Source organism: Miscanthus floridulus, chromosome 5 (genome assembly GCF_019320115.1).
Source record: "Miscanthus floridulus cultivar M001 chromosome 5, ASM1932011v1, whole genome shotgun sequence".
NCBI classification, from domain to species: Eukaryota; Viridiplantae; Streptophyta; class Magnoliopsida; order Poales; family Poaceae; genus Miscanthus; species Miscanthus floridulus.
In genome coordinates, this window is record NC_089584.1 from 2,744,736 (window position 1) to 2,762,769 (window position 18,034).

Sequence of the window (18,034 nt, forward strand, 5' to 3'; positions counted from 1 at the left end):
CTAGAGCTGAACTGAGCCCTGGAGTCCTCTGTTTGTTTTACACAGGTACAGTACAGATGCGTTAGGTCTCTTTGCTCTCTCTGATTTTCTAAAGTTTACTCTATGGCTTGCTGTGCTGTGCCACCAAAGGCTAACAGTACGCATATATGCGACTATAAGCAAACGAACACCATTAATACTTCAAGTATACCTTCACCAAAGAGTTCAAGTGACTTTCATGTTGCCATACTGTTTCCCTGAATAGCAAAGAATAACTGAAAGAGCTTCCCAAGATGCATGTTTCTGCCATTTTCATGTTGCTATACCATTCCCCAAATAGGAAAGAGCTTCTCAAGAAGCATGTTTCTGCTGCTTGAATGTGCAAGTTAAAATTGAGCAAACAGACTTCATCTGAAGCAAGCATGTTTCTCGACATGCTAACCAGTCTTTTACCCATCAAAACCACCGAACTGACTATGTGTTACCTAAGTACCGAAAAAGACCATAAATATCATCAAATTCCAAACTGCATTGATAAGTAGCAAAAACAGTGTCGCAGGTACAGTCTGCGCTCGACATCTTACAACACAGATCAAAATCAAACAGCACCACCGAAAATTTAATGCTCCAATGAAGGGCAAAGCTAGCAATTCGGCTTCACCCATCAAAACCAAACAACTAAGCAGCCATACACAACATAATGCATAGGTGGCAAATTGGTGCTCGTACCCATAAGCGCTGCCTCCTGAGAAACTCAGAACCGATTGCTAGCATTCCCTACTAAGAGCAACATTGGATCACTTGCTTCTAGTGTTTCTTGTCTTTCGCGGGACCCCTAGGTACTTTGCTCAGAACCTTCTCATCAAACACGGCGTACTGCTTCTTAATTTCAATCCACCCTTTCTCGCCATACGAGTCAATCTGATCCTCGTACTTCTCATACAGGACAGGTACTGTGTGCAGCACCACAAAGACTGTTTTGCATAAGAGGAAGACAATACAGTATCAGCCAATCAGAAACATAGAAGAGGGGTTAAACGAGATTCTCTCTAAGTTGCTTGGATCCCTTACCAATGTAAACCAAGGTCAAGAAGTTGCAGCAGCTTCCAAAAACAGTAAGGAACCAAAACCCAGCAATAACCTAGATTTTCCAATAGAGAAAAAAATGAGACAAGTGTAGCTTGCTGTATGATCCATTGTTCATCATAGGCAATGGCATAGTAGACATACCATTAGGAACTTCTTTATGTCCCGGCCAAGAGCAATCTGGCGGAGATTGGCAAAGGCCCTGTTGATCTCATAACTAGTGGATCGCGCAATGTTGACAACTAAATCTTCAGGAATGATCACCTCTGGGATCTTTGGGGGAGCCCTGAATTAATGGGCAGAGTTTCACATCATGAAGTTAGTCTATGACCATGTAACTAGCAAAGAACAAACTTGCATCTTTTATAAGTTTGAGCAATTTATGATGCTGAGGTGAAATCTTACTTGTGGATAAACGATGAAGCGTTAGACCAGAGAAAGAGAACACCCAGAGAGAATATGAGACCATGGCAAACGAAAGTAAGAAGATGGTAGCCAAGCAATTCAAATAGGATCCAGATTGCTGTGGCACCACCAACTACTCCAGTAGAGATGTTCCTGTTCCTCCACAGGAACACATCAGCAGCTGCAAAATAGAGAACAGTAATGAGTTCGGTAGGTACCAAGTACAACAATGACAGACATCAGGTATTTAGGTCTCACAATTCCCATTACACCAATCAAGTTTTAAGACTGGAGAATATCAGCTGTAGACACAGACCGATTAAAGATGTATAATCAGGCACAACAACACAGCACAAGCATCACAATCTCTCTAAAGGAAGACCTTCCATTTCAGAGTAGACAAGGTAGTATCAAAAAGCTCCAGTGAAATGCCATTTGTTGAGATAAACATAAGGTAAAGGCTACCAGATGTTTCTATTGCAAACAAATTTAAAAACTTAATATTTTTAGAATCTTAATTCAAAGCAACCAAAAGGGCCCTTCAGCATTGATTGATCCTCATGTAAAAACATATAACCTCTGAAATGCGCTTGCAGAATGCAGACACAACAAAGCATACCTAAGCAGATAAGTAATTGGTCCCCACCATGTTAAACACGAGAGGCCACACGAATTCAAGTGGTTGGTAATATTGTTCACAGGTCAACCAAGCAGTTTGTAATGCAATAGCAGTAGACACTGCAAAAATACTGTATGCCACAGTACAGACAAGCTTGGCAGTGAAAAGTATTCACAACATACAGTGATACAGATCATATATGTACGGACGTGCAACGACTTGCATTGATCAAATTTGAAGCAAGCATAGAGTAACCAAGCATGCTAGTCGCCTCCACTTGTCAAGGACAGGTAAGATCCCAATCTGCGGGACTGCGCTGGCCGATCTAAACGACCAATTCCTAAAACCTTAGCTAGCCCCATTCCATCAAACCTTAGCAATCAGATCTACTAGTCCGCAATCCAAGCACCTCAGCCCACACAGATCCCCAGCGAGCCCAGATCCGATCTAGCGACTTCAAGCCAAAAGGCGAGCAACATTCAGAGCGTGAGAAACAGAGCCATACGTTTGCCTCCCCCGAGGGCCTTGTGGATGGGCTGCTCGCGGCCGAAGAGGCGGAACACCTTGGCCTTGGCCTCGGCGGCCGCCGTGGCGGCGGAGGGCTGCTTGACCTCGTCGGCGGGCGGCGCAGAGGGGCGGGGCCGCTCGTCGTTGTCGGAGTCCGAGGACGACGAGGAGTCGCCCTTGCCGCCGCCGACGTGGAGCTTGTCGGCGAGCTTCTCCATCAGCGACTCGTGCTTGGGGCTCGCGCCGCCTTCCTCGTGCGTCTGCGGCTGCTCCGCCATGCCGGAACGGAACGAGCGGGATGGAAATGGAAACCCTCGCGGTGATTGCTGCGGGGGACACGGGAAAGGCGGAGAGGAGATCTGGTCTCCCTTTGTGCGCTGGGATTTTATAGGCGCGCAAGGGGTTTAGGGCTGATGGGGAAATCGGAGACGTCAGATTTGGATTGGACGGTGGAAATGGAGCGAGTGGGGTTTGGTTCGGGCTGGACGACTGGACGGCGGAATGCAGAGAGAGTAACGGATTTGTTCGACTTTGGATGGAGGGAAAAACATATCAGACATTCAGGCCCCATGTGTCTCATTTTCGTGAACCATGTGTCGGGAGAGAGAAATAGATCTAATGTTTTATTTTCATATATATATATATATATATATATATATATATATATATATATATATATATATATATATATATAGAAAATTTAGATTGACTTATAATTTAGAATAGATGGGTAGTAGCTAACGGTATGTTTGGATCGCGACCAAACTATGCCACAGGACGCAGAGCTGGAAGTTCCACACGCCACAGGAGCCAAACGAGCACGCCACACTTTGTCACAGGTTTGGCGCGCGCCACAGCTAGTGTAAAACCGGCACCACCGCTCGCCGACTGTTATTTTGTTCACTGAACTCGCGGCACGGCCTGAGATGTGGCGGCAGCGGATAAGGTGTCAGCCCAACGCGCCTTAATTTTTTGGTCTTCGTACCACCACTATTCAGGTGAATGTGCTGCGCATTGCAAGCATGTCTTAGTTGTCATTTTTAGAACTGTTGCAAGGAATAGAAAGATGAGTAGTTTTGTCCCTGTATTTTGGATCCCTAACAAAATGGTTCCCTATATGTTAAATGGAACCATAATGAGTTACATGAGACGTAAAACCCTTTTTCAATTGGACAAAGGAACTCCAGTAATTTTCTCATTGTACTAGGTAAACATATTTATTCCTGCTTTCTATTGGTTTTGTATTGCCTTTTGGTATTAGCCAGCCTTGTGCGAAACAACTGGCAAGTGACTTCATCCCGTAACGCACATACTGCAACAAACACTACTAGACAGACAAGGGTGCTGGCAGCGCGCTGCTTACTGTAGGACACGCATAAAAGGCGCAGGAAACACGGGAGCAGCAACAAGGAGACAAAAAAAACTCATTTTTTTAAGCAGTTGAATAGAGCGGGGACAATGTTGGTGGCGGGAGGAAACGCGCTTTTGGAACGACTGAACAAGAGTACGAACAGTGTTGTGCACTACGTAAACGGTAGATAGAGGCGCTCAGAGTCATAGGCCTAGGATTCCCGGACGGTTAAAGTGAGTAGTTATACATCTTGCAAGTCGCGAAAAAAAAAATCAAATCCCTTCTAATCTAATTTAAAAAAAATGATGAAGTCGCATGTCAAAGTACACAAGTAGTACCTTATTTTATGAATTGTAATAATATGCATTTGATCGCCATATTAAACCATGACGACTTCCTTTTTTAGCTGAGCATTATGCCTGCCGTGTTGCTTTAGAGCTTGGGAGAAATCATGAGCATCATTGCATTGCATCAAATCTTATATTGTCTTAAAAAAAAAGTAAAAAACTCGTGTTGGGGTGCACAAGGAATGATGCGTGTAGCAGAAACGCAGAGGTGTCGTTAACCGTGGAAAGGTGGGCGGAATCATCGTGGAGGGCACCCCAATCACACACACACACCTGCACCACTCACCTTTCCTGCTGGACTGGGGCCCGCGTTCGGAATCTCTTCGCCGTTTGAATTAGGGCATGATTAGTTGGTGAAATTTTTGACGAAATATACTGTAGCCCTTTCATTGTTATTTGATAATTAGTGTCCAATCATAGTCTAATTAGGCTTAAAAGATTCATCTCGTGAATTTCGTCTAAACTGTGTAATTAGTTTTATTTTTTATTTATATTTAATACTTCATGCATGCGTCAAAGATTCGATGTGACGAGGAATCTTAAAAAATTTTGGGAACTAAACACTACCTTAGCGAACGCCGAGACGATTCCCGGTGGGGCCCGCGGGGGTAAAAATCCGTATATCTCTGTACCCTATATGATTTCTGCCATCGTCCTTTTTTCCCCTTTTTCTTTTTCATGCCAATATAAATAGCACGCTTGCTTTGTTTGCAACTTTGGATCAAGCAATCGCAGAAAAGGCGGGAAATATGAACAAACCGATGCCAATTTGCTGTGAATTCATTGTGATGCACTTGCTTTTTCTGGGACCAACTATTGTTTATTGGTAATTTGGAATTGTTATTTGGCAGCTTGATTGTGGTCACCGCATAAACTTTTTGTTTGGAAATTCCGATGCAAGCTATCAACTACTCTTCTCGGTTACCAAAAGCTCTTACTCAAGTAGTTTTACTTTGTACTATTGTGGAGCGTAAATGTATTTTAGAATATAAACTACCCTCTCATGTACACTGACCCCTTCACAGAAAAGAATTGTGTTTTGGTTAGTCTAGCTATCTAGCAACCTTTAATAATTATTATGGTACGATGAATTTTCATTAAAAGATGTTTGAAACCGAAAACCCTCTATTATTTTGAAATGCTATTCCATCCGAAATGTAAATCACACTTCTCAGGAGTAAAAAAAATCGAGAAATTTTCACTCCGTTTCAAAAATAAGATTTTAAATAGCCACCTCTCGAGAATGGCCCGGTCTAAGAAAAGGACGCCAAATTTCATCAAAACATATAAATATGATATAATGGGCCCGGCATTGCCACGTGAACCACATCACCAGCCTCGTTCAGCCCGTCAGCCCAACCGGATCTTCGGCCTTTTCCATCATTTGCAGCCCGTTTCTCTAGACAGAAAGCCCACTTGAGCTCCTCCAAATATTTCAGTATTTGTGTCATTTTCTCGTGTGTGAAAATAGCATCTCGTGTGTGCATTCAGAAAACTCAAAATGAAAATAGCATCTCGTGTGTGCATTAAGAAAACTCAAAATGAATATTCAAATCCACGTGCAGATGGAAACAAAGTGATAGTGAGATACCGTGGAAGAAATTTAAAAAAAAAAAATCAGCAAACCACCTTATAGTTTGACGTGAAATCATTAAAAAAAGGTACAGCTGGACATTTTTTTCCAAATAAATGAACAATGCACATATACATTGCATTCATATGCATGCTTTATAAAATATAGTACTAAAATGATAATTTTTAGGTGTATACATGCTACTCTCTCTGCTTCAAAATTTAACGTGTTCTAACTTTTTTAGATACATAATTTTTACTACGCGCTATATACCTAGAAAATCAGAACGATATATAATTTAGAATGGAGAGAGAGTATAGAACAAACTCCGCCCCACCTAACCTCCTTCAACCATTTTTCTCACCACATTTTGATGTTGTTAGTTGTTGTAAAGTATGGCTACTAACTGACCAAAAATCCAAACTTGAAATGTGGTAAACAGAGTGCCACATAGATCGGACCACCGAAAGTGTTTGTACACCTTATTTTCTTTGTAAAAGGCAGCGAACCCAGGCACTTTGGTTTCATGGCTGTGCATGCGCTAAGCCATGGATCATCTCACGCCTCACGTGTCGCAAAACTTAAGACGTAAACTCGTGTTTAAAAAACACAATAAGTTTTTTATATTGTCAAAAATTTGTCCTTGAAGTTGGTTTTGTGTTTCCACCGAAGATACAACAGTCGCTGCATTTGTCGTCGAATCATTCAACTGGGATACTAGGTTGTCAGCCCAGACGATCTTGGGCCTTTTCGTCCTCTACGGTCCTTTTCTTCATAGAGCGAGCCCACTTGTTCTTTAGTGTTTCCAAAAAATGGTCCCAATTTGAAGCTTCGACAGCTAAGTGCACATCATTTCCACACATATAAGAATTAGGTTAATAAAAAAAAATAATCTACTATATTTGGTGAAGATGTTTGGCCGATATTCGATAATTGGCGATTTTGATTCGCTTTGTAGGTGGCGTTAACCAAATTAACCCATTTAACAAGATATCTTTGCGACCACTAATATGTGTTCATTTTAGCAACAAAATTTAGTTAATATTTTGTCAAAACCAAAATTCTTTAACCGAATGCCCAGCCCACGCACCGGGCACGCCGCACAGCCACTCACCCACCGGTCCATGCCAAACGTGTGCGGATTTGTCATGCCATGGCAAAGCCGTGTGCTGAGTGGCGACCACACTGCACGTCATCTAGTGCTAACATATCTTGGGGATTTATTCTGCAAAAAACAAAAAAACAAAAAAAAGAAGCCAGATTTTGAATTTACACATCTCCTTTGGCTGGCTATATTGCGTTACATGTGAGATTTTGGATTTTTTTTGTTTACCAGAAGGAAACACAGAGTTCGGAATGGTTGGATTGAAATTGAAATCCCCATGCCATCTGTGTGGTGCCCTAAGTATGTGGATGGTTGTGCATTCGCTAAGCCATGGATCATATCAGACTCATTCTGATTTGAATTCCTTTGAAAATTTTGAGTTCATGGAAACACATAAAAAAAAGGTACTGGGCATATCTACAGCGCTTCTATAGGTTAGACATGTCGCAAAACTTAAGACGCAAACTCGTGTTTGAAAAACAAAATCGTAATTGGCGTATCTACGCCATGGAAACGCTAAGTTTCCAAGTTTTTCAGAATGTCAAAATTTGTAATTAAAATTGGTTTGGTGTGGTGTTTCCACCGAAGACACAGGAGGATGGATTATTCGATCCAATAGGAATACTGGGCCGTCAGCCCAAACGAGCTCCGGCCTTCGCGTCCTCTGCGGTCCGTTTCTTCACAGAGCGAGCCCACTTGCTCCCAGCTGTTACCAAAAAAAAAAAAATGCTCCCATCATTTGCACATATTGACATATATATCTGTTGACCCGGCATGGTTAGTCACGGGCACCGGGCACGGACACGACTGAATAAACAGTCCTGCTTTGGAAATCACGAAGTCAACTTTCAATTAGCCTGTTCGGCAGGACTGAAAAATAAGCCAAAATACTGTTCCAGCTGATTGCTGCGAAAGAAAAATACCGTTCTTGCTGAAATCACTGTTCACGTGAACAGTGATTCGTGAGGGGGCTGGCCAGCCTGCCAGCCAGCCGAACAGCTCCGAGGTCAGAAATAATTCTGTATCCGACACGGACTTGCCATGGTTCTCAGAAACCATCAAACCAGTGAGTTAGAAGAAGAAAAAAAGACAACAACAAGACGAAGATGAGAAGATGAAGACTGCAGTAAAATCACATGCCAGACGATGATGGCACAGACAAGGATTACTGCACTGCGCACGCACTCCTCAATCCGTTCCGGTTCACGTCAAATGATTATCTGATCAAGTGTTGAGTCTCTCACGGCCACAGGTGACGGGTCCCACGTCCCAGCGCCGGCTGTGCGTGCGACAACAGTCCGACCTCAGTATCACGTTCTCTCTCGTCAGAAACTCAGGCAGCTGTGCTTCTGATCCGTGGAGGTCCGTGGGTGCCTCTGCCTCCTCTCCTCTCCTCTCCTCTTCTGGGCATTGGCTGCCCGTGACTGACTGAAGGCTGCTGGACGCCATGGTCGTCGGTCTATTGCTCAGCTGCTGCAGTGCCACGCAGTGTGAGCTTGTCACCCAGGTCCAAATGGAGCAAAGCTACATGTGAGCCTTGCCAATTGCCATGCAGAAGAGCTGCAGGGAGGGATGGCCGGGACCCGGGCCGATGGAGGATGGACAGGGACATGGACAGGGACATGGACGCGCAGCCGTCGGTTCAGTTTACTACTCGAGCACTCGACCAAACGCATTCCGAGGCAAATCCTCTCGTTCGCATGTTCAGAACAAATCCCAGTAATAATACTACTGCTTCTTTTACTAGTACGATCGTGTTTAATTAACCACACCAGCACAGACGGTGGTCCTCTGCTCAGTTACTGCTCACTGGGATGTACTAGAAGAGGAAGGAAAACCAAATTCTGGGAGGGCACCGAAGAACATGCACGGGTGGACAAAATATTGTTTTTTTAGAAAAACCCCACCTGATATATTTCAGCCACTGATTCCGGGTGGACAAAATATTGTTAAACCCGATTCAAACGAAAAAAGTTGTTCTATCATTTTTTTTCAATTCAATATAGTTTTCAGCGAAAATTTTGTCGCTTTTGGGTGATTGATTCGATTTAGATGGCGTTAGCCGAATTAACCTATTTAAAGAGATATCTTTGTGACTATATTATATTGAACATCGAACCATGTCATCTTGACAGCAAATTCAGTGAATATTTTATCAAAACCGATTTTTTTTAATAATCAAACTGACCGAACGCCCCAAAGGTCAAGGTGCCTGTTTAGTTCCCAAAATTTTATAATTTTTTTCAAGATTCTCCGTCACATCGAATATTTAGACGCATGCATGAAGCATTAAATATAAATAAAAAATAAAATTAATTACACAGTTTAGATGAAATTCACGAGACGAATCTTTTAAGTCTAATTACACTATGATTGGATACTAATTACCAAATAACAACGAAAGTGCTACAGTACCATTTTCCAAAAACGGCCTGTTCGCTGGTTGGTTTCTGGGCTGGTTTGGGTTGGTTGGTGTTGGTTTGTTGTGAGAGAAAAATACTATTGACTGGCTGGTTTGGGCTGGCTGAAACGCTGAAAAAATCGCCAACTAAACGAGGCCTGGGCACCGCGCAGCCACTCTCCCACCGATTCATGTCAGACGTGTGCTGACCACACCGCACACCTAGCGCTAACAGACCTTGGGGATTTGTTCAAAAATTTGTAGCCAGATTTGAACAGATTTGGATGGCCGTTTGCGTCACACGTGCAGCGCCAACAGATTTGGAAAACAGATTTTGGAATTCTCCAGAGAGATACGGTTGGATTGAATTGAAATCCCTGCGTGGAGGCGCAGGCCGGAGGAGAAGAGATCACGGGAGCCCCACCGCCCCCACGGCGTGAGCAGTGCACGGGCCGGGACCCTCTGCCCCCGTCGAAAGCCGACGCCGCCCTCCCCGTCCAACCCCACGTCCCCACCCCGCGCGGCCTCTGCTGCTCATCTATTTGGCATTGATGCTGCAACGACAACGCCGCCGCCACCGCCACCGCCACCACCACCTCCTCCTCCATCCGCAGCCGGTCCTCACTCCTCTGTCCTCCTCGAAAGGTTCCCTCGAAAAAGAGTCTTTTTTCAACCGCTGGGAGTTGTTGGCCTTGGAACCGAGCGAGGGAGCAAGATTTGACTGCCGAGAACAAGTGAGTGAGTGAGGGGAGCTCCAGCCTCACAGTCCCAGCAAAGCTGCGCGCCGCTGTTCCGCGCGTGCGTCATGGAGTCCTTCAGCTTCCTCAAGTACCTGCGCGGCGGCGTGGTGGCCGGCGCCCAGCGCGCGCCCGCGGTCGCAGCCGCCACCACGACCATCGCCGCGTCGGCGTCGGCGTGCGAGGACGGCGGGGGCGGGGACGGCAACGACGACGCCGCCTCCTTCTTCGACCTCGAGTTCGCCGTGCCCGGCGACGAGAGCGCCGCGTCCGACGCCGAGGAGGAGCGGGTCGAGTTCAACTTCGCCGTGGCCGCCGGCGAAGACGTCGTGGCGCCCGGGGCCGCCGAGGCGGTGGCCGTCGATGCGCCGGCCGCGGAGGCGGAGACCGAGACCGAGGCCGAGGCCGCGGTGGTCCCACCGCCGGCGACGCTGCTCCGTCCGGCCACCAGGTTCCGCGTGCTGCTGCTCAAGCTGAGGAAGCGCAAGGCCCCGGCGACGGCGGACGGTGCCGGGGCCACGCAGGCGCCGAGGCAGCAGCCGGCGGCGAGCCGGTTCCTGATAAAGTTCCGGGTGGAGGACGCGCCGCTGGCGTCGCTCTTCACGCGCGACAACAGCTCGCGCACCTCGGACGCCGGCGTGGACCGTCCGGCCACCGCGGCGGCGGAGCCCCAGCAGCAGCAGCAGGAGGAGGAGGTGGCGGCGGCGTCGGCGTCGATCACGGCGGAGGAGCGGCGGTTCGCGAAGGAGGTGGTCCTCCGGTACCTGAGCAAGATCAAGCCGCTGTACGTGAAGGTGTCCCGGCGGTACGGCGAGCGCCTCCGCTTCGGCGGCACGGCGAGCGAGGGCGAGGAGACGGACGTGGAGCCCGACCCATCCCCGGCGCCATCACCCTCCCCGTCCCCGTCCCAGGCTCCGTCGTCAGCGACAGCCTTGGCGGCGACGGTCCCGGCCCCTGCGCCGCAGCCGGTGGTGGTGGCCTGCGGCGTGCGCGCGCCCCGCGCCAGCGTGCCCGCGGGACTGAAGCAGGTGTGCAAGCGCCTCGGGAAGAGCCGGTCCGCGTCGTCCGCGGTAGCCGCGGCGCCCTCGCCGGGCGCCCATGCCCCCGCGGCGGCGGGGACGGGCCCGCAGCCGCAGCGGCGGGACGACTCGCTGCTGCAGGTGCAGGACGGCATCCAGAGCGCCATCGCCCACTGCAAGCGCTCCTTCAACGCGTCCAAAGGTAGGTACGGGGCCTCGGGCCCACTTCATGCACGGCTGGGCCTACTTCCCAGCGACACAACAGCAGCCTACTCCTACTTGCCTAGCTGCTTAAGCTACGGTGCTACTCGTAGTAATGGCTGACCGCATCTCTGCGTGTGTACTTGGTTGGTTTGTGTTGCCGTGCCGTAGGGTCGGAGTCGCCGCCGCCGCTGTCCATGACGACGACGACGACGGGCGGCGAGGCGAGGGCGGCCGGAGCCGGCGCCGGGGAAGGCGCGTGAGCTTGTCCGGTGGCGCGAAGACTGACGGGCGGCGTGACGGTGATCGCCGTAATACCCGTACCTCTGTCTCTAGTGATGTGGTGGTGTCAGCGTAGATGGTGTACTGCTAGTAGTAGATGGTGTTTTGTATTAGGGCATTAGGCTGGTGACGGCGTGTTATGTTAAAAAGCAGTAGAGTAAGGCATGTTTGGTTTGGACAGACCAACGTGGCCGGAGGGGAGGTTTGTCTTTGGCGCCGCGCCGCGCCGCGCCGAGCTGAGCTGAGCTGCATTGCAATGCATGATCTCGCCGTCTGTCTGGTTCGATGATGATAGTTTGTCTGTGTGTCCGTCTGGAGGCTGGTGGTGGTTGCACCGTGTGTGTGGTGTCCTCACCTACTAGTGGGGTATGCGACGCACGTACGTGCTCATGTAGCCAATCCGGCCATGTGAAGCCGCTTTCAGCTCCTAGTAAATCGCTCATCCTTTTAGGGTGCGTTTAGATTCAAAAAATTTTGGATTTTGGTTCACGGTAGTATTTCGTTTGCATTTGGTAATTAGTGTCTAATTATGGACTAATTATGTTTAAAAGTTTTGTCTCGCGATTTCTCGATCAACTGTGTAATTAGTTTTTTTTTCGGTCTACATTTAGTACTCCATGCATGTGCCGTAAGATTCGATGTGACAGTTACTATACAAAATTTTATGGCAACTAAACGGGGCCTTAATTAATTTGTGTCCTTTGCTAGATAGAGTAGTAATCCTAGTACGAGCACTCGTGGAAGGTGTACGACTTGCTCTCACTCTTTGGGCTGGTTCGGTCATGACGATGTGTTGCAGAAACGGCGGTAGGGACAGCCACCCATCTCTGTAGGACTTGTGACACGGTAGCTGCAGCGAGAGAGAAGACGGCGGCGTCGTGTCGGGGTGCAGCCTTTATCGGCAGAACCACGTACGCCACGCCAGCGTCTCTGTGAGTGAGCAAGTCAAGGAAAAGGGCCCCCGGCGATTTGCGTTGCGTTGCAGGTGCACGCTGGACTGGAATTTGTGTTTGCTTTCCCGAGGGGCGACGGGGAAGAAAGAAGGCGGAAAGGAAAAGAGAGAATTCCTTCGATGCCATATATTATTCAGATTTACATGTTCTTTAGGTTGCCATTGATTTATATTTTTTTTTTCCTGCTATTGTCGTTACTTTCTCGTTAATCCATCGTATACACCGTTAAAACATGTGGCGGTGCACGCGCTTCCAGTCCAGCGCCTGGCATGCGCGCGAGCAGTAGATAGCGGACCCGCACGCCGAGCACCGCCGGAACTCGTGCCGCCGCGTCTCCTGCCGCCCACACCGCGGGTGCGAACACAGGCGCTCATCGGCGTCGTTGCAGTCGCCTTCTACTACTCCTGTCTTGGCGGCCAGCGCCCACCACTCCACCATGAACCTACTGGCAGCGTCGTCGTCTTCTTCACCGTTTCGTCGCCGGTGCAGCGAGGATGAGACGAGCTCGCGCGCGGCGGCGTGGAGCAGGAAGTGGCGTCCGGCCGCGGCGTCGCGGCGCGCGCCGTAGTCGTCCTGGAGGCGGTGGCCGAGCTCGCGGAGCGCCGGGACATGGCGGAGCCATGCGGCGCGCGCGCACAGCGCCACCCCCGCTGCCGTTGAATTGCACCACGGCGAGCGCGTACAGCGCCGTCGCGTGCCCGTCCGCCGACGCTTGCGCCAATAGCGCCGCCCCCCGTCGCCCTGCTCCCGATGCAGTAGAACCGCACCTGGCAAGGCATCATCAACAAGCCACGACTCAGTCACTCAGGAAACAAAGGAATGAATGGATTCGTTCCAAGAAGCAGGAGAGCAGCAGAGGTCGCTGTTCGTTACCATGCCGAGGAAGTAGCAGGCGTGGAGGTTGCCGGCGGCCGCGCACCGCCGCAAGAACCGGCGCGCCGAATCCGAGCATCTCCCCGCAGGCACGGCGACGGCCGCTGCCGATGCACGCGACAGCACGGCAGGGTGCGTCGCGAGATCCCGGAACCTCCTGCACCTGCATGCCGGCCAACACAGGAGAAGACTCAGCACAGGGACGAGCCAAATGCGACGGCAGGGTAGAATCAGCAACGGACGGAGGAACGGAGTAGAGACATGCTATGGTAGCTACTCACGGTAGCGCCGCCGCAGCGAGGTCGGCGGGGCACCCGGCGCGCGCCGCGAGCCCGGCGAGCACGAGGCCATCGGGGAGGCAGTCAAACGCGTCGACGACGACGCCACGGTGGCCGGACACGACCTTCTGCTTCGCCGGTAGCGTGGCCGCCTTACTATTACCGCCGCCGCAGCTGCCTTTGTTGAGGCCACTCCTCGTCGTCGACTTCCTCATGGCGGCTGGCCAGCACCGGCAGGGCCGGGGGCGGGACACCCTGTGCGGCGCGGAGAGAGAGAGGGGACCGGTAGATGTGCGTGCGACGCGGTGTGACAACGACGCCACATGATGTTTTAACGGTGTATATAATGGATTAACTAAAAAGTAACGATAATGACAGATAAGGGGAAAAAATATAAACCAATGACAATCAGGGAACATATAGATGTGAATGGCAACGAAACGAAGAGATTAATATAGCTTTGGATGACGATGAAGGATTTTCTCAAAGGAAAAGGCAGCGAGCGACCGAGGCGTGTGACAGACAGCGAGCGTCTCGCCGTCTCCAGTGTTTTGCCGTCGCGGTCGACCAAATCTGGCGGTGTTTTTGGCCGCACCGGCAGCCGGCACCGGCAGCGCGCGCGGCTTTCCGTCCCCTCCGACGTCCATCGGACTGCCTCGCCCTTGTCGCTTTGTCTTCGCCCCGCCCCTCCCCGCCGGCCGTGGCGAGCGAGCGGCAGCCTCGGTCGCCGCGAAAGGCTAGACTGCAAGAGGCTAGTACTACTAGCACGGAGCGAGGGTCTCGTCGACTCGTCCTCTCATGGAGGTGGAGATGTGGACGTAGCGCCGTGGGCCGACTTGGACGAGCACGCTGGCTTTGTGTCAGCTTCACTGACCATGTCAGGTGCGGCGCGGTGGTGTGGCCATTCACGCACTGCACGAAGTACTAGCTCCGGAGTGGACGTCGCCTGGCTTGGCCCGATGCGCGACGGCTGGCCGGCTGACGGCCGTGGCCGCTTTGCACTCTACGTACGCAATACCACCACCGCCTCTACAGTACAGCGAAAGGCGACGCAGTGTGTGAGTACTGTACACACACGCGTCGTACGTGACGTCTTCGGTCACGCGTAGTTACCCTCGCATCGGTGTCCGGGCCCGGCGAGTGAGGACGGGAGGAATGACGTCTGTGTGATCACCGCACCAGCTTTCCAGGGCGTAATGGTGCCAGGTACCCGGCAAGATTGCCACAGGCGCATTGACTTTGTACATCTACTATCTCTGCCGCCGAAAGCGCGAGAGGATCGATTCTCCAAGATCAGACGAAAGCTAAAATGTTTTAAATTTTGCTAAATTTATTTATAGGAAATACCATCGATGTGTGTGGCTTTTAATTAAATGGACTTTTTACTATAACATTCAGCGTGCAGGATTTAGCTTCGAACACGCACACCTCCTCGCAGCAGTTTTTACTCGCAAAAAAAAAGCAGCAATTCTTCGTCGACTCCGACGCCCTCGCCCCGCCGCCGCGGTAAGCTAGGGCTTCACCGGTCGTCGTCGCCGGTGAGAGAGAGATAGACGGTCGCGCGTCGCGGGTGTGTGTGAGAGAGAGTGCGTGGCTTTCGAGCATGAGCGGCGGCCGAGTGCGGGTGGAGGCGCGCGGGCGCCTTGGCTAACGCGTGCGCGCCCGCGATAAATAATTTCCGTAAATAAATACTCATATATAAAAAATGTAATGTTATTTGTTTAGTGTAATAAATTGTAGTGGTACATTAATACATAGCTTTAGTTATTATTATATTTTAAATCAGTTGACTCCGCACTGCTGTACCGCAGTAATTTGGTATTGGACGGAACGAGTAGCACAGTGCAGTAGGAGTACTAGAGCCTACGGACAAGATCACATGAATACGTACAGGATACAGGAAGGAAGGAAAGGATCCAATGCCGGGGCGGCGTTGTCGGCCGTGGAAACGGATTCAGGGGCCCTCCGGTGTAGCCGTGTAGGAGTACCAGTGTACTGTGTACCACAGCCAGAAGATGTCCAGATTGGAATTGGAATTGGAATTGGAATTGAAATTGAAACCGAGAGCAGCGTGCATGTCGGCCCCTGCGTCCGTGGTCCCATCCCGTCGGCCGTCGCCGCACCTGTTTGATTTGATTTGCTGATTAGTAGTGTAGTGATTAGCAACCGCCTGCTCGCTTCATTCTCTTTGCTCCACAGCTACTTCCAAGATTAGGAGGAAAAAGCAGTAGATAATAACACCACGGGATGGTCCACGACAGCAGCGGGTGCCGCGGAGTGATGACAAGAACAGATGCTGTTGCAGAATGATGCTAATGCTAGTGCCGACGACGGCGTGTTCCAAGGCCGGTCCGCCGGATCAGCTGGACCAGACAGCGCCTCGCCGTCCAACGCTTGGCTCCGTTCCGTGCTGCGGCGGCCAGCGCCCGCCTGCACTACCACGCCAACAATTCATCTACCCACTGCATCCTGCTACGAGATGTCCGCTTGACTTGTACCTGATTGTTTTAAATTACGACTAGTTTTAAAATAGAATTAGTGTGTACTATCTAAACAATCCGTGTAGTATGAAAAGAAATGGATCCCATTACAAAACCATACACTACTTGTTTGGTATCATTACAGTTATTGATATTTCTTCCATCAGAATTTGGTCAAACTCTAGAAAGAGGTGGTGGTGTCTGTGGCAGGCATTGCAAGTTTGCAATCTGATCCACATGCATGATGCTTCGTAGCAGCAGCGGCTCAGCTCGGAACCACCAAAACGCTTGCTTGCATTTCTCTATCCGCACCAGTGTAGAGGACTCGAACTGTGTTTTGTTTCCCATCCCACATGGGACGTTATATTTCTCTCATCAAATCTGTTGGGTTAGGGTGGGCAGGCAGCAATCAGCAGCCAGGAAGGAACATGAAAATGAAACCGCATAGTAGGACTCTAGGAGTAGCAAGAGAACATCGCCAAGCTGTTGACACATTACATACAGCAATGGGATGCATGGACTATCCTTCTCCGTGCACTTGTCGTCGTCGGTCGCCTGCCGTCTCCGTCTGCAGTGCAACGCAGAGGCTGTCTGCCTTTCTTCTGTGTGCTCGTCGATCGATCGATGCGTCGTCCTCCCCAGCCCAAGCCCAGATCGCTGCAGCAGCGTGCAGAGAAACACATGTCGTGTGGGGGTCCGGGGTCACTAGCACTAGCAGCAGCAGCTGCTGCTGCATTGCGGACGGACGAAGAGGGACGGCGGACCCAGCTGCTAGATCGGCCACAGGACAAATGCCATTGCACTGGCGCATCGATCTCCAGACACGAACGACCATGCAGTGCAGGGTACTATCTATACTTTAGACTGCCTGTCGTAGCGACGTACGTACGTAGAGCAGACGACTGGCGGCGTACGTTTCTTTCACAGATTGAACGGCCAGCAGTACATGCATCTGGCATCTTCAAGTGAGTGAGATTGCGAGAAGATACGGTAGATTTGGGCAATCTTGGACGGGGCAGTAGTCTTGCATTCTACACGCAAGACAACATGAGTACAGCGGGAGCCAAGTGTACAACAGATGACACTCTATACTGCTAGTTGAGGGGGAGTTATCAGACATCCAGGCTCTTAAAAGGGTGCTTGTGCCTGACCAGTTTGCAGACGCCGCCGGGCTTCAGATCAACAGCTCAAAAAGCATTGCTGTACCTGTTCACATGGTTGCAGAGGAGACTGTTACAGAATGTATTGCTGCTCTTGGATGTACGTACAAGAGAAGGCTTCCCACAGACATATACCTGGGCCTGCCACTGTCAAACAATAAACTACGCCGTTCTGGCAAATAGCCAAATGTGATAAGATATCTTGCCGGATGGCAAATAGCACTGCTGAACCAAATGGGCCGAACCACATTGGTGAATTCAGTATATGCCATGGGTGCTCTGGCAATTCCACCTGGGGCTGGGGTAATTGATCAGATTGATAAGATTAAGACGCCGTTCCTTCCTCTGACCAGGCTCTGCAGACTTTAGTGGCGCCAAGTGCTTAGTAGCCTGGGATCATGTCTGTGAACCCAAGGACAGGAGCGGCCTTCGACTGAAAGACATGGGCATACAAAACACACGTGCATCCTTCAGTCCTCCTGAAGATGATCCACAAGCTGCAACTCCAATGAAGCGTCTTCATGGGCAAGATGGGTTCCAGCAAAATGCCGGTGTTGTGCTTCATTAACTGGCAACCTGCATGGCCACCATTGGCACAATTCTGGAATGCTCTGCAGATTCCAACAAACCAAGTGGCCGGTTCAGGCGCTTAAAGAAAATCAGTCACCGGATCATATA

At 50.1% G+C, this 18,034-nt stretch overlaps 2 protein-coding genes and 1 pseudogene across 2 annotated transcripts; 1 reads left to right on the forward strand and 2 right to left on the reverse strand.

The window, feature by feature from the left end:
• Positions 1 to 479: 479 nt before the first annotated feature.
• LOC136451328 (reticulon-like protein B1) lies at positions 480 to 2,959 on the reverse strand. The gene is made up of 5 exons (XM_066452041.1): positions 2,595 to 2,959; positions 1,471 to 1,651; positions 1,210 to 1,351; positions 1,051 to 1,120; positions 480 to 953 (listed from the first exon to the last, which is right to left on the reverse strand). The coding sequence occupies exons 1-5, from the start codon at positions 2,872 to 2,874 to the stop codon at positions 787 to 789; spliced, it is 840 nt and encodes a 279-aa protein (XP_066308138.1). The 5' UTR covers positions 2,875 to 2,959; the 3' UTR covers positions 480 to 786.
• A 7,078-nt stretch (positions 2,960 to 10,037) lies between these two features.
• On the forward strand, positions 10,038 to 12,120 carry LOC136451329 (probable membrane-associated kinase regulator 2). Its single transcript, XM_066452042.1, has 2 exons — positions 10,038 to 11,331; positions 11,502 to 12,120. Exons 1-2 carry the CDS (start codon positions 10,179 to 10,181, stop codon positions 11,591 to 11,593), a joined length of 1,245 nt encoding a protein of 414 aa, XP_066308139.1. The 5' UTR covers positions 10,038 to 10,178; the 3' UTR covers positions 11,594 to 12,120.
• Positions 12,121 to 12,719: 599 nt separating this feature from the next.
• Positions 12,720 to 13,999, reverse strand: LOC136451330 (F-box protein At1g67340-like; annotated as a pseudogene).
• Positions 14,000 to 18,034: the final 4,035 nt, after the last annotated feature.